Source organism: Macrobrachium nipponense, chromosome 15, assembly GCF_015104395.2.
Source record: "Macrobrachium nipponense isolate FS-2020 chromosome 15, ASM1510439v2, whole genome shotgun sequence".
In the NCBI taxonomy this organism is placed as follows: domain Eukaryota; kingdom Metazoa; phylum Arthropoda; class Malacostraca; order Decapoda; family Palaemonidae; genus Macrobrachium; species Macrobrachium nipponense.
Window position 1 is genome coordinate 45198318 of NC_087208.1, and position 20443 is coordinate 45218760.

The following is a 20443-nucleotide window of genomic DNA, read 5'->3' on the forward strand; positions in this document are numbered from 1 at the left end:
TCTCTCTGGGGCAACCCGAACGAACTGTAAGGTCTGTAAGGTAAGGTCTCTCTCTCTCTCTCTCTCTCTCTCTCTCTCTCTCTCTCTCTCTCTCTCTCTCTCTCTCTCTCTCTCTCTCTCTCAGAGATTTGTCCTCGGAATTGCTTAAAGTTACTCTGGGTCGAAGCAAAACCATGTTCCTCAGAGGTTGAGCAATTTAAACCTCGAAATTTCAAGGAAGATGCGCTGCATTTCTACTCTAAAACAGTCCAGCTTGTAATTTACTAATTTATTTATATTTCTGTCTATCTGCTAATTTATGAACTTGATGTTTTTCTTTGAAAATTGCTGATCTCTGTATTTCCTGTTACCCTCTGTTACTACTTTCAAATGAACACAATATTCTTTGGAAACTTAAATTTCAAATTTGTGGACCCTGTAAGCTTGTTCAAGTATGAATAGAGTTCTTTCAAAAATATAATAAATTACCATCAGTATCTCCCTCGCCATCAAACAATGAGAAAATTTTATAATGTGGCACAGAAATACTGGGCTGCAACATGAATTTTAAAGTCGGTTCATTCAATAGCCATAAATTCAATTTTCTTTGACTGATGAAGGTTGTGGGTAGAAAGCTTTGACACTTCACGTTGCTATCCGTGAAAACCTAAAATGGGAAATAAATAGAAAAATTTTGGACTCCAAAGACTTCAAACCAAATATAAGTCGAATCACTGATAGGTTGATGAGTTGATGGCGGCTCTAACAGAAATAAAAACAATAGCTATTGTCATACCTATAATTTAGCTACTGAATTAGAAGTCTCATGAGCTGTGCACTGAAAGCTTATAAAACACCACCATCGGTGGCACGCTGAATAATCCCTATGGATTCCAGTGCTTGGCTTCAAGCCTAAATTTCATATTCCATTCCATTCCATTACCATCGGTGGCGTGGTTGGTATGGAGTCTGCGTCCCACCTCGGTGGTCGTGGGTTCGATTCTTGGTCATTCCATTGAGGAGTGAGAGATGTGTATTTCTGGTGATAGAAGTTACTCTCCACATGGTTCGGAATTCATGTAGGCCTTGGTCCCGTTGCTGAATAACCACTGGTTCCATGCAACGTCAAAACACCATACAAACAAACCACCATTCATCTAATTATATATATATATATATATATATATATATATATATATATATATATATATATATAATATATATATATATATATATATATAATATATATATATCATATATATATATAATTAACTATATATATTAATATATATTTATTAATAGATATTATATATTTTATTATAATAATAGCTTATATAATTACCTATTTATAATTTATATTTTATTATATTTTAATAAATAAATAATTATATAGTATTAAATTATAAAATTATTTATTAATAAATATATATTTTTAATTAATTAACTAATATATTATTTTTAATAAATATAATTATATAAATATTTTATATGATATATATATATATCCCCTATATATATATATCGTATATATATATATAGTGTGTGTGTGTGTTTGAGCGTTTAAAAAACAAATTTGTAGTTATAAAAAGAGCTACTGAATAAATAAAAAAAATATAGATACAAAGGTTAGGAAATGCCAAACTAACTTGATTTAAATCTGCAAAATATGGTCATTCATGAAGGCGTTCTCTATGCCTAATAAATATGGCTTGTCGCAGTTTACAATAACTAAGGCATTGTATCGCCTTTATTGTTGTATATTATAGTAGCTTAATAAAAAAAAAACAGAATAGGTAATGTTTTAGAAGATAAAACCTGCTGTAAAGTTAAAAAGATAAGATTATCTCCGTTGTCTTTAGCGGCAAGGTATGGTCGGGGCTTGATGGCAAACGCTAATTATTTGTTGTGCATATACGTTCATACACTTATGCATACGAACACATATATACACACACACAAACACACGCACACACCATTTAAAAAGAAAAAAAAGGAGAATCTATGCAATATACCGAAGGAAACACCACCCGCCCTTGCAGTCGTAACGTCGTCCGAGTGAGTAATTATCGTAAGTTGTTTATTTTTCAAATAACCTGGTTTAATTGCTGTAATAAATAGATATTAACCGTTAAGACCGACCATAAATTACCTCCGCATATTTATTTTGTTAATTGATGTATATTTTAATTAAATCATTCCGTATTTGAGCCGTAATTAAGGACGCAAGAATCGCCCAAGGTTGTCTCCCTAAGGCGAGGAATGACCGATTACGTAGGATTTATGTATACATAATATGTGGGGATAATGGGATTATTTCAAGTTGTTTCCCTTTATTTTGGAGCATTGGGATTATATTTTTTGGGTTTAGGGGATTACCGTCCTTCCTAGTAAGGCTGTAGACTACGGCCTCTGCTATTGTTAGGTTAGGCTGGGCTCTAGGATGACGTAAGATACTGTCATAGGGAAGGTTACTATGACTTAAAATCAGTTATTTTATGTAAAAAAAAAACAATAAAACAGAGGAATTTTAACTTCTGAGCATTTAAGTGGGTCAGGGAGTGCTGCCCCCCTCGCAGCCAGGTCTTTAGGATAGCTAGCCTATATTAGGCTAGTACCCTGCTACCCCCCCTCTCAACAAGGCCCTGATATAGGCTAGTAGATAGCACCATAGGTAAAGGGAAGACATACTTATGAAATTACAGTTTCTTATAGTATTCCAGTTAGACTTAGGTATACTACTATTAAGAATTTACCATTAATTTTTGGTGGCCGATGGTGATTATCCCACGGGCCAATGCTAAACACGGCAAAATACATTGGACGTCCCAATCCCTAGTGGCTGTCGTATTCGTGGGAATGTTCCTTGCAGTCCATGCGGAATTACTGCCAGGAATTACCAGCATCAAACCTGGGGAAGGTTGCTGTGATTCAAATTAATTTGAAATTGTGAAGTGTGGGGAGTACTGGGAGTGGGGAAGCTCCCCCCTTCTAGGTTACGACATGGCACCCTAGGTTAACGGGTCAAAGGAAGGTTTGGTTTGAGCGCAGGGGTAGTTTGCAGAATGAAGGGTTCAGGCTTTTCCAATGATTTATGTTTCTTGGGGGCCGAGGTCCACAATGGGCACAGCCCCCTTGGTGAGGGCACAACCCCCAAGTCAGGTTAGGAAGGTAGGATCTGGTTAGGTCAGGATACATTCTAGGAAAGTTTAGGTTTAGCCCATTTTCACGTTGAATTTCTCACCCCAAACCTGTCTCCCTACACTGCATTTGCTCCTTGTTATGATTTAAAAGGTTATATTTTACATAAAATTGGTGAAATATGCTTTTTCTGCTCAGTGTCGCAACCAGTGGCGGAGGGAAGGGTGAAGGCTCCCCACTGAGCAGGTCCCAACATGGCATCTAAGTCAAGGCTAGGGTAAAGGAAGGGTTGGGTTTGAGTGCAGGACGATGTGACTAGCTACAAAACTTGGTGCCCATTTTGCCCAAAAGCCGACAGTTACCGAACCAGAGGGGCACGGTACTAACCCTCCACTATATATCAAATCATTTATTGTCCGTTGTAAATTGGTGGTTGCCAAATAGATGGAAACTTCATAGCTTAAGTAAGAGCTTTTTTTTTTTTTGTATGGTTCGGACCCCACAGTGAAGCCCCCCATGACCATGTCACAGCATGATAGTACTTGGTAAGGATAGGTCAAATGAAGTCATATTCTTGCTGAAATACTTTTATTGTTATTGAGAGATAGCCTAGACCTGTCCAAGTGTTGGAGCAAAAAATTTACACTCATTCTGCTCTCTCTATGTTGAGTGTATCTTGCAGGGGTGGTGGGGGGTTTCTGGAAAGTTGGCGAAGCATCCTGATGAAGGTCAGAGCCCGATTTCCTAAGTACAATTAGATGAAGGAAAGGTTTAGTTAGGTCATTCTTGTATTGAAATGTGTTTGTTCTAATATTAAACAGTCTGTAAGATGTAGCCAATGCCCAATCATGTATTCAAACTGATTCCTTTTACTATACTTCCATTCATGTTTTCATTCTCCCATCTTACTTTCCACACTCTCCTAACAAGTGTTTCATAGTGCAACTTTCAAACCTTTTGTACTCTCAATTTTCCTTTCAGCGCTGAATGACCTTACAGGTCCCAGCATTCGGCCTTTGCCCCAAATTTTTATAGTATTCTAGTTCGAATATTCAAACGGGAACAAAGACCCTCTGATCCCCATTCATATGCTGTCGTCAGTAATACAAACCTGTGGGACAGTGTCCCCAAAACTACTGTTTGTGTATCATCGCCCATAATAGAGTTTCAAGCGAAGGTGCTGTGTGCCGTAAAATTTACTTACATTCTTATCTATTTATTTATTAATTTGTTAATTTTTTTCTAATAACTTATCTTTTTCTTTATTTCCTGTTATTGCCGACTACCATTTTCAAATGAAAACCATATGTTTTGGAAGCTTTAGCCATCAAGTCAGTGGCCCTGTGGGCTTTTTCTATATGAATAAGGTTTATATTTTGAGTATTATTATTTAATAATAATAATAATACCTTACTATCATTAGCAGTAGTTGTTTGAAACTGTGGTGTTTAAACAGTGGTTTTTTAGTAATATGCCGAGTAGTGATACTAAGTTACATGAACGTATGAACATATAAGTCATTTAGTTTAAATGGTGACTTTATTTCAGGTTGGTTAAAGATGGCTGATTCTTCTTCTTCGAGTAAGCCAGAGGTCAAGCCTTCTGCTGAACAGGGCGCTGCGTCAGGAGCTGGTGCTAGTGATGAAGGCTCATCGTCGAAGAAGGAAGAAGCTGAAGGTTAGTAACTGAATGAGTGCATTTCATTTTTGTCCTCTTCAAGAGTCACGTGCTATTACAGTGGACATCCAGTTTTGCGTGCTACACTTTTTCACACTTCACTGTATTGCGGATTTTTATGGAATATTTCCACTTTTACGCGGGAACTTTCACCAATTTGTGAATTTTTCTATGGACTGTATCTCTAGATTATCACCAATTCACTTTTTTTTGGTTTTAAAGTAGGTGATGAACTATTAAGATAAGCTGTTGTAAGTGTATTAGTTTAAGAGGTACAGAATATTTGGCAATTATAATCAGTTATAAGTATTTTTAGAGGGGATTTTGCATTTTCATAGATTTTGTATTTCTGGGTGGGTCTGAAACCTATCCCTATGAAGGACTTTATGATTACATAGCTACTGAGTCCCTTCTAAACTCTAAACTCTTAAAGAAGAATTTGTTCTTGAATAAAAGTCAGTCAAAATTCTTTATTCCCTTAGAAATGATTATTATGCATACATTTTGGTGTTGCATATACTGTATTGTACTTTATTATTCATTCTAAAGAAATGTAAATGATCCATTCATATTTTTATGAAAAGTTCATACATAATAATAGGCAATATTCATGATCAAAGTCCCAGTGTTTGGCTTCTGGTGTGAATTCTTTATTCTATTATGTATATCCAATTCCCAAATGAAGCTAAAACAATGAAAAAATCAAGAACTTTTATGGAAAAAAATTCTGAGAACTGAAAGACAACAACATTCGATCTTTGTTCACGGTTGAATTTCCTCGCAGGAATCCAGTGTGAAGGTGCTATTGGAGGTGCTATAGGGGCAGGGCGAAAGACGCGTGCCGCCGCCGATAGCGATGAGGAGGACGGCGATGCCGGGTACGAGGACGAGGATGACGATGACGGTGCTTACGATGACGAGGAAGATAAAGAGGGTTTCATGAAGATGCTTCAAAATTTCCTCATGACCAAACTGCACATTGGCGGAGCAGAAGATGCGCCAAAGGTGGGGAGAAGTGTTTGAAGGGTTTCAGGATTTTTGATGAAAATTAGCAGCTCAGCTTAACTGACGCCTCGAGGGTCTGGCTTTCTGATAGGTAATAAGGTCTGTTGAATAATGAAGAAGCCATATTATAATGTTATTATTATTACTATATTATTATTATTATACTATTCAGAAGATGAACCCTATTCTTATGGATCAAGCCCACCACAGGGGCCATGGACTTTATATTCAAGCTTCCAAAGAATATTAAGGTGTTCGTTAGGAAGAAGTAAGGGGAGGTAAAGGGAAATGCTAAAAGAAATCTCATTTATTAAAAAGAAAAATAGATTAATAAAAAGGTAAAAATGCATTAAAAATAAATCAATAAATTGATAAATCGATAAAAATGTATTCAGATGCAAGGGGAGTGATATCAGGGGGCTGATGCATTTCCTTTTTGCTGCTTGCACTTGAACATTTGCTAACAATGGTTCCTCCTAGTTCCTAATCTAAACTAACTTGTACTTTATGTTTAACATTCAATTTAAGGGATTTATTTAGGAATGCTTCTAAGATAGTAGTGTAGCAAAAAATAATCATTATAAGTACAAAAGGTTTGCTAAGTTGAGGTCTTTTAAAATGAATTGTTGTACTATTTCATAGTGACCTGTCATTACTGTTTGGGCAAAATTTTATGAAAAACAAGAGTTAATGAAATTATTCTGTGGGGAAGAGGTGCTTGATCAGTGTACCTCACATGGTAGATTTTAGGCATTACAGGCAGTCCCCGGGTTACGATGGGTTCGGCTTACAACGTTCCGAGGTTAAGGCACTTTTCAATTATATTCATCAGAAATTATTTCCAGGGTTACAACGCATGTTCCAGGGTTACAACGCCTACAACACTCATTTGGCAGAATAAATATGAAAAAAAAAACAAAATAATCAATATTTGAAGGTTTTTTTATGAAAAATGCAATAAGAATGCAGTTTACATAGTTTTCAATATACCCAAAGCATTAAAAGTAAGATTTTCTTAGGATTTTTTATGCTGTTCCGGCTTGCAATGATTTTTGGCTTACAACGCGTCTCAAGAACGGAACCCCCGTCGTAACCCGGGGACTGCCTGTACTTAAGGTTCTTTGCAGTGTCCCTTTGACCCCGAACTACAATCCTTTTCATTCTGTTTCTTACATCTTACTTTCCACCTTCTGCTAACAATTGTTCAACAGTATTCTTGGCTCTAAATGACCTTATAGGTCCCAGCACTTTGCATTTTAGTCTAAATTTTATATTCCAATTCCAGGTGCTAGACGAAGTAACCGTAGATGGCATTGTGAAGTATATTCAGAGTGGCCAGTGCAAGAACATCATAACAATGGCTGGCGCTGGGATCTCAACATCAGCAGGTGAGGGATCATTCTTCTGTATACTAACTCAGATTTGTGTAGCATTTCCGTATCTCTTATGCTTTGGACTGTATAGGGGTAGTGCCTCAGTGCAGCTCACTTGGTGTACTGTAGGCATTACTTAAAATTCTTTGCAGCTTTCCTTTGGCTTCCAGCTGCAACCCCTTTCATTCATTTTACTGTACCGCCATTCATATTTTCTTTCTTCTATCTGACTTTTGTCAACCCTCTCCTAACAGTTGCTTCATATAGCAACTGCAAGGTTTTCTTCAAGTTGCCTGTTTAAAACGTATTTACTCTCAATTTTCCTATCAGTGTTAAAAGATCTCATAAGTCCCAGTGGTTGCCATTTCCTTAGGACTCTTGCTTGTAATAGACTATGCTAGTAGTCTTAAGCATTCTGATAGGCTCAAGCTGTCAAATGTACACGTGTGATTCTTTTATACCACGTGATCTATAGTTCTGCTCTTGAGTTAGCATGAAGTGAAATAGAAAATTGGAAATATATTGTAAAATTAACTTAGAATTTTTAAGATTGTCATTTGGGGAACAGGGACTGAATTGTGTTTTTATATGTAAACGCATAAACTTATTTGTTTTAATCGTATTGTCCATCTTCCTCTTGTACCATACATATAACACACACTGTATAGTGTGATTTTCTCTGTAGGTATTCCTGATTTCCGAACGCCAGGCTCTGGCCTTTACAGCAACTTGGAGAAGTATAACCTTCCATGCCCAGAAGCAATTTTTGACATCGAATACTTCAAGAGCAACCCTAAACCATTCTTCGTGCTTGCCAAAGAATTATATCCAGGCGCCTTCAATCCTACACCCTCTCATTGGTTTATTCGCCTGCTTCATGAAAAAGGTCTCCTTCTGAGACATTACACACAGGTAAGTTGATTCCTTTATTTTGTGCTACATAAACTTATTGGACTTCGGTCCTTATAAACTACATCTGCTACAAGTTGTACAAGGATCAGGAAAGAGGCTAAGTAACAAAAGCAAGGATTGTTACCTACCCCAGGGCATCTTCTCTGAGACAAAGCCTTTTTAGATGAATCAAGTGTTTACATCTCTAATGCAAAACACACACAAACACAAATGTAACTTAGACTCACAAAAAAAAAAAAAAAAAAAAAAAAAAAAGAGAGACCAGGGCGCCAAGGTGTAGATAGGGCAGGAAGTGCATAATAAATTGGCTTCTATGTGAGAAAGGGCAGTGCATATCTTGCGAGGGAGACGGTTAAAAGATGTCTAATACGTCAGGCGGCACAAGAGGGGGAAGAAAGGTCAGTCTCTCCCCATTGGCTATCACCCTCCTGTCACCAAACCCATGTGTTTTTGTTTCTTTAAGTGTTATGATTACATACTTACTTCTTACATAGATTCTTGCTCAGTTCCCATAATTAAGTCAAAATTTCCTTCCACATAGATACATGCTTAGTTCCCATAATTCAGAATTTCCTTGTGATTATTGTTTTAGTTTGTGAAATGTTTTTCAGAATGTAGATACACTGGAGCATGTGGCTGGCCTCCCTGCGGAAAAGATTGTTGAAGCCCATGGCACATTTAGAACATCACATTGCTTGCATTGCCGTAAGGAATACAGTCAGGAGTGGATGAAAGGTCTGTATTTACTTACTAGTTTTGTTCACCTTCATTACTTCAGTTTGTTTACTTATGTGGTTGTGGGGTCATCTACAATTAGGTAATTGTGAACATAGTTTGCATAAGCAGTTTGCATTGTGATGCCTTTTGTTTGGTGTCCATATGAATATATTTTGGAGGACAAGTTATGTTGAAACAAACATGGAATAAAGACTTTCATGAAATGATCATTTCAGAGAGAAAGGATCACTTTCACCCAATATGTTTTTTGAGTCAAAAATGTGTTCATGAGTCATGATTTTTTGTATTGATTATCGTATGAGATTTTCATGATGTGTAGTTTTATGAGACTTTGCTGCCTTAGTTTTCTTGCAGCATTAATTGAATGTTTTAGGTAAGGTATGAAATGGCAGTTTATGGGAACTGTTTGATGGCTAAGTGTGATTCGCAGAATTGTATATATAATCTTATGTTCAAGGAATGCATAAATAATTATGTTATAGTACATGCATTTTTCCACAAATCTTGTAATGCTTGAACAGTTTGAGAGTTCAAACTATTCAGATTATCAAGAATAGTTTCAAGAATAGATACTGTATGTATTGTCAAGTTTGTCAAACTTAAAAGTAACTGTGGGTGTATCTGATATTGTGTTTCCATCTAGGAGCTAACAGATTGAATTGAATAAGAAACTGAATCTGTAATTTTGTCTTTTATTGCCAGATGAAATCTTCAAAGACAACATCCCAACATGCTTGGACTGCAGTGGAGTCGTGAAGCCTGACATTGTCTTTTTCCGAGAGAGTTTGCCTCCCCGATTCTTCATGTTGACGCAAGTCGATTTCCCAAAGTGTGATCTTTTGATCATCCTAGGGACATCCCTTACAGTTCAGCCTTTCGCCTCTCTCATTGACAAGTACGTTTTTTCTTGCCATGAACTGATATAAGGGTTATAGTCTATCTCTTTATGGTAACTTCCCTGTCACAGCCTTTTTCAGATATCTTAAAGTTGCTATTTCCAGCTGGTGCTAAGTATTTATCCTATTGTTAAGACCTCAGGTTTGTTAGTTATGGAAAATACAAATTGGTTAAAAATTTGTCATTTTGAGTTAAGTGCCATAGCAGTAATGTTACATGTCTGTCTACTTTTATTGCAGTGTACCGTCTACGTGTCCAAGGCTCCTTGTCAATCGGGAGAAGGCAGGATCGCTGGATCCCATGATGGCCTTGTTGCAGGGAATGGGAGGTGGAGGTGGCCTTGCTCTAGATTCTGCCCGGAATACTCGCGATGTGGCTTTGCTAGGAGACTGTGATGATGGATGCTGCAAACTCGCTGAACTTCTTGGTTGGAAGGTGGGTTGGTTTCAGCGTTATCTTTTTGTTCATCTAAGGCTTTTGGGATGACTGAAGCTCCTTAGGGCAGCTGATGGGTTCTGTTCATTTCATGATTATATCATTCTTTGAAATAATTGCTGTACTATTAATAACTATTGTGGTAATTTATTTATTTTTTTGTGTGTAAATTTATTTAAATATGCACACTATTGCCTGGAATGAGTTTCAGTGAATAATCCTCATTAGAGGATGTCTCCTTACTTGTGATGGTGATGTTACAGCTGTTATTGGTTGCTGTAATTACCTTAGATGCAAACCTTGAGGGACTAGATTTTATTATTCCATGATTTCAGCATTATTGGATAAAGTCGTTTTGGTTACATACAGTATTTCATTATTATTAATATTATTATTATTATTATTATTATTATTTTATTTATTTATTTTTTTTGCTCTATCACAGTCCTCCAATTCGACTGGGTGGTATTTATAGTGTGGGGTTCCGGGTTGCATCCTGCCTCCTTAGGAGTCCATCACTTTTCTTACTATGTGTGCCGTTTCTAGGATCACACTCTTTTGCATGAGTCCTGGAGCTACTTCAGCCTCTAGTTTGTTCCGATACGTAATACAAACCCTCGGTCCTTTAACAATAGGAAGTAGCTAGCGGCAGCTGGAACGGTCGTAAGCTTCGAACAAGGGGAGAACGGTAGTTAACTGCTTGTCCGATCGTCGCGCGCCGCGCGACTGGGAGGTTAACAAATCACTTTTGCTTTCGGCCGTGTGTGGGAAGGACGTGCTCGTCATCGCTCTGCCCGCTTTGTCGTTTGCTTTGAGTTTGAGTATTTGCCCTCTCTTTCTGTATAAATCAGAGTGATTGTAAGTACTTTTGCATTTCTTTTTTTGATCATTGCAATGAGTGAAGAAGAAATGGAGATATCACCACGCCCTCCGGTCGCCCGTAGAGTGTGTCCCGGGCTGGAGGGGCGTAGATGTGGGGGATTTAGATCGTTTGTCGATGTAGATCCTCACGAGGTTTGTACTCGTTGTCGGGGGCGAGAGTGCTCCCGCAACGAGCCCTGTGTAACATGTGTGAATTGGTCCGAGGCGCAGTGGGTGCTGTACGAGGGCAGGAAGAGACTTAGGCCGCCCAAGAAGTCATCGGAAAGTCCAGTGACTCCTTTGGTAACGGACACTTCGTCCTCTTTCCTGCCCCCCGGCCAGCCCCCACGTTTCGCGCCTTCCCCTGCGGGGGGGGTAGCGGAGTCCTTCTCCTCTCTCGATCCGTCGAGTGTGGATGAGGGCGCCCGCTACCCGGACGTCCAGTTGTACTCGGGGTCTTCCGTCCGCTCTGGGGGGGGTTCGTCTCCCCCCAGGCGTGAGGAAACCCCTCTAACTAACCCGACTGTTGCTTCCGCAGGTGTGCCATCAGCGAAGGACGACCTGGGACAGGTGTGGGAGTCGCTGGGACTGCAGGGAGTGCCGAGCATACAGGGGTTGATTCAGCGGTTGGCGGGGTCGGCAGTGGTCACTCATGGTGCGGTGACCACTACAACAACCACAATCTCGACACCAGCATATGAGATGCCACCGCATCTGGTGTATACGCCACATATCATGTCGGTGACACCCACGGCTGCGATCCAAAAACCCATTCCTGCCGTGCCAAAGAGGACGGTGCCACCACCACCTGGATTCTTTGTATTGCCGACCCCGGACTTCCGCTGCCCAAAGAGTACCCCCCTGGACCTGCCGCCAGTGCCGAGGATGACGGTAGCTGCCGACAGGACGCCTGGCTCTCCTGTGGTACCTGCCGTGCCTGCCGTACCTGTTGCCGTCCCAGCCGCTCATTCCTTTTCAGATCAGGGGCCTGCTGCTCATTCAATTTCAGATGTTCCTGCCGTTCCTGCTGTTCCCGGACCTGTTCCTGTTGTTCCTGCTGTTGGTGGTGCTGTCACAGTCTCAGGTCTTTCCGGACAGGTGCAGTCGGGCCCTGTTGCTTCGGCAACTGCCCCGGCTCCCTCCTGGATGGAAGACCTGACGTCTGTCCTGCGGAGCCTGGCGAAGAAGAAGAGGAAGAGGAAGAAGGTGTCGTCGTCGTCTTCGTCGTCTTCTTCGTCGTCTGCTGCCTCTCCTTCCCCTTCGACTTCTAAGGCTAAACAGCCGAAGCCGAAGAAGAAGAAGGTTGCCTCCTCCCCCCCTAAGAAGACTCCTTCGGGATCTTCTAAGGGCCCGGCTCGCTCAGGCGAGCTGGGGAGCTCTTCTGCTGGTCCTCCTGTTCCTTCGGGAACGGGGCCCGTCGCTTCTTCTGCAAAGAAGAAGTCGACGGGGACCAGAGGTGCACCAGCCTCGGCTGGTACGACCTCACCTGATGCTAGCTGTTCTGCCGCTAAACCAGGGTGCGTCTCGGCCGCTTCTCGTTCGCGAGAAGCACCGAGTGGACGCTCTTCCAAAGAAGACCGTCCAGCCAAAGTTTTGACGCCCGAGCTCGCTCGCCGTCAAGACAGCGGCGCGGAGCAGAAGACTGGCGAGAGTCGTGCACACGACTCTCGCCAGGCCAGTGGACGCTCTCGCAGCGATCAACTGGCTGCTCGGGCTGACGTGACGGTCGCTGACCGGCCACGGGTTGAGGCGAGGAAGGAGTCCCCACGGCTGCCGGTACCAGCCACGGCTGGTACCAGCGGCTTGACGCGCCGAGAGGACGCTGGCCGGTCTCGACGCGACAGAGAGCCTAGCAGGTCACCCGTCCGCCGCTCCCGATGGGACCGGGCGGAGACGGTGACCAGCGGCAGCTCGCCTGACGCTAGAGATCGGTCTCGACGTTCTCAGCCGAGCCAATCGCCCCAGGCGAGCGGCAAGGCTAGGCCTGCTGCTCGACCGTCACCGCGGGTTGACGATCAGCAGCAGCCCTCCACGCACGCTGGTCCTGCCAGCGAGCGAGGGGGGAGCGTCAGGTCTGCCTCTCCCGTACCTTCAACCTCCTCGGGCTATACCGGGAGGAGCGAGGTACCGAGGAGCGATCACGAGAGGTGCGCCGCTCGTGACCCAGCTATGACGCCGTACGGCTCAGGCACGGTTTTAGGACCGACCAGAACGTACGCGCAAGTAGTTGGAGGCGACCGTCAGGGGTCTGTCGCTGTTCCTCCTTCTGAAGGAGGAGTATCGCGGGATATGCTCTTGCTGGAGGGACTGGACGGTCCTACTCCACAAGACGCTGTAACTCCCGAGATACAGAGGAACTTTGCGGAGGTCATTAAGCTGATGCGTCTGCATAATGACCTCGCGGAAGGATCGCCGCTACCACCGGCAGAGCCCACGTCCCGGCTCGAATCATTTTGGGGTCCCAAGAGGGAACCCAAAATGATGGTGGGGTTACCGCGATCTGAGCTTGCAGACTCAGTCCTGGATCAGGTGGAGAATCTCGTCTCAGGACGGGAGGACTCGCTAAAGTCCGGACGGTCTTCTAAGCTGCTTCCTCCTCTCCTCTACAGCGGCAGAGGCGATTCTACGTGCCTTCGGAAGACCCGATACTGCCGAAACAGGTTAACCCGGAGTTAGCGAGGCTGACTCCAGGTGTGTCCCTGCAGCAGCTCCTGTCGGAGAACCTATGGTTCTCGCAGCAGGAGGCACTTGCCCTGGAATCTACCGCTATGGCAGCATTCCAGGCAGTTTCCTGGTTGGATTTGTGGTCCCTCACAATATCCAAAGTAGCGGCCGGCTCTGGGAGCTCTGCTCTCGAAGACGACGCTCTTTTAGGAGACTGTGCCAGTCTGGAGGAAGAGCAATCTCTTACCTCGCCCATCAGACTGCTAACCTGTGGGCAAACTTGGTTCTTCGACGTAGGGACGCAGTCCTTACCCGAGTGACCAAGTGGGCCGCCGGGCGTGAGGCGGCACTCGGGCTTCGAAATGGACCTCTTAGGAGTTCCCCAGCTCTCTTCCCTGGAGAGATGGTGGACGCTGCGGTGGAAAGGCGCGCACTGACGAGAGTGACCGCTTAGTTCACCAGGCAGTCTCGAAGGTTACTGGGCAATCTCGAGCGACTGCGGCCAAACCAAAGAGCTTGGCTAGCGCTTCCACGGCGGCGAAGACGGTTGCACCGTCCAAACCCCGTGTGAAGACTCCTGTAGTTTCAACTTCTGCTAGAGGAGGCCGCAACCAGCCCTCCTCCCAGCCCTCCTTTCCCGAGGGGGTGCTGGAAAGAAGTCGAAACGAGGTGGGAAACGCTAGGGACGGCGTTCCCCCTCACCTGCTGCCGGAAGTGGGGGGGTGCCTAGCGAGCCATTGGGCGACTTGGCAGCGCTACGGCGCCGAGAACTGGATAGTAGACGTCCTTCGGGAGGGATATCTACTACCCTTCGAGTCTCGGCCCCCCCCTCATCTCCAATCCGGTCCACCTACAGACCTATGTCCGGGGATCAGCAAAGGACAACGCTCTTCGACAGGAGATCAAGACCATGCTGGCGAAACGAGCTGTAGAAATCGTGGAGGACCAGTCACCGGGCTTTTACAGCCGCCTCTTCCTAGTGGAGAAGGCATCGGGGGGGCTGGCGTCCGGTGATAGACCTCTCTCCCCTGAACCGTTCGTTCGCACGACGCGGTTCACGATGGAGTCGGCACGCTCGGTGCTCGACTCGATCAGGGGGAACGATTTCATGCTTTCAGTGGACTTGAAGGACTCGTATTTTCAAATACCCATCCATCAGTCCTCCAGAAAGTACCTCCGCTTCATCTTCGACGGGACGGTGTACCAATTCAGGGCACTTTGTTTCGGTCTCTCAACCGCCCCACAGGTGTTCACGCGAGTGTTCACTCTGGTGTCGGCTTGGGCCCATTCGAACGGGATATGTCTACTGAGGTATCTCGACGATTGGCTAGTCCTGGCGAGCTCCCGCTCGCAGTTGCTACAGGACAGAGATCGACTCCTCAAGTTTTGTCGCGATCTGGGGATCGTGATAAACTACGAGAAGTCCGATCTCGAACCCAAGCAGAAGATGAAGTACCTGGGTATGCTGATAGACACGGTAGCAGGGCAAGTCTTTCCCGCAGACTTGCGTATCAGCAAATTCAGGGAGGCAGCCGGCCGGTTCCTGTCTCGGCAGGAACAGGCAGCACAGCAATGGCAAGTCGTGATCGGCCATCTGTCGTCACTCGAGAAGTTAGTCCCTCACGGGCGTCTTCACCTGCGGTCTCTCCAGTGGAGGCTAAGGGAGAGTTGGTCTCAGGCCAAGGATCCTCCTTACTTTCCCGTGGCTATCACGGACAAGGTGAGGCAGGACCTAGCCTGGTGGCTCGACGACAAGAACCTCTTAAGAGGAGTGCCCATACGCACTCCCCCCCCGGAGATGCTTCTGTTCTCAGACGCATCGACCGAGGGATGGGGCGCACACCTGGAGGAGTTGCTGACTGCAGGTGTGTGGGACCATCATGAAAAGCACCTTCACATCAATGTCCTGGAACTCAAGGCGGCGTTCTACGCTCTCCAAGAGTTTCAGGACCGCTTGGTGGGACACTCAGTGGTGTTGATGTGCGACAACACCACAGTAGTGGCATATGTCAACAAGCAGGGGGGGCTAGTGTCTCTTCCGCTCCATCAGTTGACGGTGCAGGTGCACGAGTGGGCCACGGCTCACTCGATAGAGCTGTCAGCACGCTACATTCCAGGCAAGAGGAATGTAGTAGCAGACAAGCTCAGCCGTCGGGATCAGGTGATAGGGACCGAATGGTCTCTACACCAAGACGTAGCGGAAAGGCTCTTCAACCTGTGGGGGCGACCGGTCGTAGACCTGTTCGCCACCCGGCACAACAGAAAACTTCAGGTTTTCTTCTCAGCTGTGCCGGACCCATGGGCAGCTGCAGAGGACGCTCTCCAACACCCCTGGGACAACCTCTTCGCTTACGCCTTTCCTCCCTTCTGTCTGATTCGGAAAGTGATCAGTCGAGCGCTGGTCACTCCCAATCTCAGAATGATCCTGGTGGCTCCCAAACGGCCGCAAGCCGTTTGGTATCCGGACCTGCTGGCTCTTCTTGCGGACGCACCGAGAGAGCTACCCACCTGGCACAACCTTCTAGCCCAGCCACACGTAGAACGGTACCACCAAGCAGTCCAGTCCCTTCAACTTCACGGCTGGCTGTTATCCACCATCTCTTGCGAACGAGAGGCTTTTCTCGTAGCGCAGCAACAGAGATGGCTGGACACGTCCGACAGTCCTCTGCAGCTGTGTACCAGGGGAAGTGGGCCGTCTTCTGTGGTTGGTGTCGTAGACAGGGTCTGTCTCCTCTCAGAGCCACTCTTCAGCAGGTAGCGGATTTCCTCGTGTTTCTTCGCCGAGAGAAGCTCCTCTCAGTACCCACAGTTAAAGGATATAGAGCCGCCCTGGCTCTCGTCCTAAAACTGAGGGGACTGGACATCTCGAATTCGTTCGAGATCTCCTTGCTAATGAGGAGCTTCGAAAGGTCTTGCCCACCCAGGGAACTCAGGCCCCCTGCGTGGGATGTGACTCTCGTACTTAGGAGTTTGACTCGAAGACCCTTCGAGCCACTCCGAGAGTCGTCAGACAGGGATCTGACTCTCAAGACCCTCTTCTTGCTGGCCCTGGCATCGGCGAAGAGAGTAGGGGAACTACATGGCCTTTCTTATGATGTTAAACATACCAGAGGCTGGGGATCTGTGACGCTCGATTTCGTCCCGAACTTCGTAGCTAAGACTCAGAATCCGTCGATCCCTGACGACAGGTTCGAGTCTTTCACGATCCCTCCCTTCTGGACTTCACCGATAACGATGCGGATGAGATGCTGCTTTGTCCTGTGAGGGCGCTACGGTGCTATCTGAAGAGAACTCGACATCTCAGGCCTGAGTGTCGACGCCTCTTCGTTAGCACTGGGGTTACCAAGAAAGAAGTCTCCAAGAACACGCTTTCTTTCTGGCTGCGTGAGGTGATCAGGAGAGCGTACGAGGCTGATGGTAGCGACGACATCCGTACGCTCCGACCGAGAGCCCACGAAGTCAGAGGTATCGGACCCTCCTTAGCGTTCCGTAAGAACTTCTCCGTGGCGCAGGTCCTGAAGGCAGGTGTCTGGGCCAACCAGACCACCTTCACGTCCTTCTACCTTCGGGATATTGCCCACAAGTCCTTGGATACTTTTTCCTTGGGACCTGTGGTGGCTGCTCAACACGTTGTGTAAGCTTACCCAGCACCCGAGCAGGCAGAACAGCATCGATTCCTGGTATGACTGGGAGAATGAATGTGCGAATGAGAGAGTGACTGGCTTCTCTTCACCATCTTTCTCTACCTCTACCTGTGGGCAGAGGATACGGTCGTTACCTTGCTGGAAGGGAGTCAGATGCAGGTAAGCTATTCAACAGAGCTCCATCCTATCTCTTTAACTAGAGATAGGAGTGTATATCCACCACTTTCTCAACAAGGGGGAAGGGGGAGAAAGTGGATGCCTACATGAGACAAACCCATTACTTTACATTTGCTCATGTAAAGGAAAAAAGTTCTTACCAATGCTGGTACAAAGAGATACGCTTGCCTCTCTCTTAGTACTCGGCCCAGAGGTCTGACCATTGATCCTGCGGTGCACACCCCGATCAATCGGACAGAGGCTTGGATCCCTCCCTCGCTCTTACGACCAGGGAGGCATTCCAGGGATGGACGAACACCAGTCTGTTCATCAAAAGACTCAGATTCCTCCCACCAAGAAGTGAGTCTTCCTATTGTTAAAGGACCGAGGGTTTGTATTACGTATCGGAACAAATGACAATTTGTCGAAAATTGCATTTTTCCTAACTATACAAACCTGAGGTCCTTTACATATAGTCCCTCCTCATGCCACCCCTCACTCTGCGTATTTTGCATGGGCCAAAAGCAAAAGTGATTTGTTTACCTCCCAGCCGCGCGACGATCGGACAAGCAGTTAACTACCGTTCTCCCCTTGTTCGAAGCTTACGACCGTTCCAGCTGCCGCTAGCTACTTCCTATTGTTAAAGGACCTCAGGTTTGTATAGTTAGGAAAAATGCAATTTTCGACAAATTGTCATTTTTCTGGATTCCTTTTCAAGGATCTTGGGATCGTGCCTAGAGCTCCTATGATTATGGGTACGATTTCCACTGGCATATCCCATATCCTTCTTATTTCTATTTTCAGATCTTGTTACTTATCCATATTTTCCCTCTCTTTCTCTTCAACTCTGGTGTCCCATGGTATTGTGACATCAATAAGTGATACTTTCTTCTTGACTTTGTCAATCAACGTTACGTCTGGTCTATTTGCACGTGTCACCCTATCCATTCTGATACCATAGTCCCAGAGGATCTTTGCCTGATCATTTTCTATCACTCCCTCAGGTTGGTGCTTGTACCACTTATTGCTGCAAGGTAGCTGATGTTTCTTGCACAGGGTCCAGTGGAGGGCTTTTGCCACTGAATCATGCCTCTTTTTGTACTGGTTTTGTGCAAGTGCTGGGCATTCGCTTGCTATGTGGTTTATGGTTTCATTTTTCGTATTGCTCTTCCTACATATGGGAGAGATGTTATTTCCGTCTATCGTTCTTTGAACATATCTGGTTCTTAGGGCCTGATCTTGTGCTACTGTTATCATTCCTTCAGTTTTCCTCTTTAGCTCTCCCCTCTGTAGCCATTGCCATGTATTCATCGCTGGCTAGTTCTTTAGTCTGTCTCATGTATTGTCCGTGCATTGGTTTGTTGTGCCAGTCCTGTTATTATTATTATTATTATTATTATTATTATTATTATTATTATTATTATTATTATTATTATTATTATTATTTATTTATTTATTTATTTATTTGAAAATTTTTTGGTTTTTGCTTCACAGTCCTCCAATTCGACTGGGTGGTATTTACAGTGTGGGGTTCCGGGTTGCATCCTGCCTCCTTAGGAGTCCATCACTTTTCTTACTATGTATGCCGTTTCTAGGATCACACACTTCTGCATGAGTCCTGGAGCTATTTCAGCCTCTAGTTTTTCTAGATTCCTTCAGGGATCTTGGGGTCGTGCCTAGTGTTCCTATGATTATGGGTACAATTTCCACTGGCATATCCCATTTTGAATTTTGGCCTAGCCTAACTCCTTTCTTTCTCTGTAAAAATGAATAATCTACCCACCTGTACGCTTTCTCCAACTCCAGTACACTTCTGAAATCACCTTAAAACACCAGCACCACAAGACTTACGACCCAAAAAACAACTCCTACCAGACAGAGAGCTCTCCCCTACCAACCACACACCACCAACACGTGCTTTCTACTGCCCCGTGTTATTGTTTACATCCTGCCGACGCCGCCGCCATCTTGTCTATGACGTCACAGCCTATGACGTCACAACACAACTTAAATACATCAACAGACACCTTCTAGAATCTACCACATGTTGTCTATATATAGGACACCCACCATATTTCAACAATGCATAAAATACCCATAACAATTATACAATATATAATCACACTTATCTATACCCATAACAATTATACAATATATAATCACACTTATCTCTTTCTCCCTCCCCTCCGACTGTTTCCTAACCTAGTATTCCCCTCTTAATTTCCTTCGTCCTCCAACTCTTTACCCTCTACATAATTTCTAATACATTCCCCTGAAACTCCTGCTTTAGTTAATACATCAGCCACTTGCTCCTTTCCTTTTATCCATCTCACCTCCTTTATTTCCCCGGATTCAATGGTTTCCCTTATTGCAGCAATATCTATTTTTAATCTCTTGCTACTTACACCAGTGCTCGATTTGATGGCGGTCATTAGTGTTTTACTATCAGTGTTAACCAAGGCTTCTAAATTTCTCCCTCCTACTACCTCTTCCCACAAATGCTTGAAATATATCAATCCTTCTACAGCTTCCCCAACACTCAGGGCTTCAGCCTCAATGGTGGATTTTGCCACTCTCCTGGATTTCCTAGACTTCCACCATATGGGACTTCTCCTCTTCCCATCTGTCAAAGAAATAATATAACCCAGTTGAGTATGGCCATCTTCTATGTTTCCAAATGAAGCGTCTGCATAGGCTTCCCAATAAACCCTTTCTTCTTCCATCTCACTTATTGTAACTTCGCCCATCATGCTCTTAGTTTTTCTCACAATTTTAATAAGTTTCTTCATATCCTGAGTTGTTCCTTCTTTAAATGCTTTACTTAATTCGCTAATATCATATGATATTTCTGGCATCGTGTGTAGTGATACCAATTCAGCTGTCCTACCACTGATCTGTACTCTGTTAACTCTTTTTGTTCTAGGCACTCTATTACCCGTATATCTTCTAGCCTCTGGGGTTCTC

General features: G+C 44.4%; 1 protein-coding gene across 3 annotated transcripts in view; it reads left to right on the forward strand.

Annotated features, from left to right (window-relative positions):
- Window positions 1–1919: 1919 nt before the first annotated feature.
- The window catches only part of LOC135194884 (NAD-dependent protein deacetylase sirtuin-2-like), a 28327-nt gene continuing 9803 nt past the window's right edge, over window positions 1920–20443 (forward strand). Inside the window, exons 1-8 of one of the 3 annotated variants that reach the window (XM_064221081.1) lie at window positions 1920–2047; window positions 4666–4794; window positions 5579–5799; window positions 7085–7187; window positions 7858–8084; window positions 8696–8819; window positions 9525–9717; window positions 9959–10154. In XM_064221081.1, the coding sequence (XP_064077151.1) occupies window positions 1981–2047; window positions 4666–4794; window positions 5579–5799; window positions 7085–7187; window positions 7858–8084; window positions 8696–8819; window positions 9525–9717; window positions 9959–10154 (1260 nt within the window). In that variant the 5' untranslated portion in view covers window positions 1920–1980. The remainder of the gene's footprint in view (window positions 2048–4665; window positions 4795–5578; window positions 5800–7084; window positions 7188–7857; window positions 8085–8695; window positions 8820–9524; window positions 9718–9958; window positions 10155–20443) is intronic. The other 2 variants (XM_064221083.1, XM_064221082.1) reach the window with 2 other exon arrangements.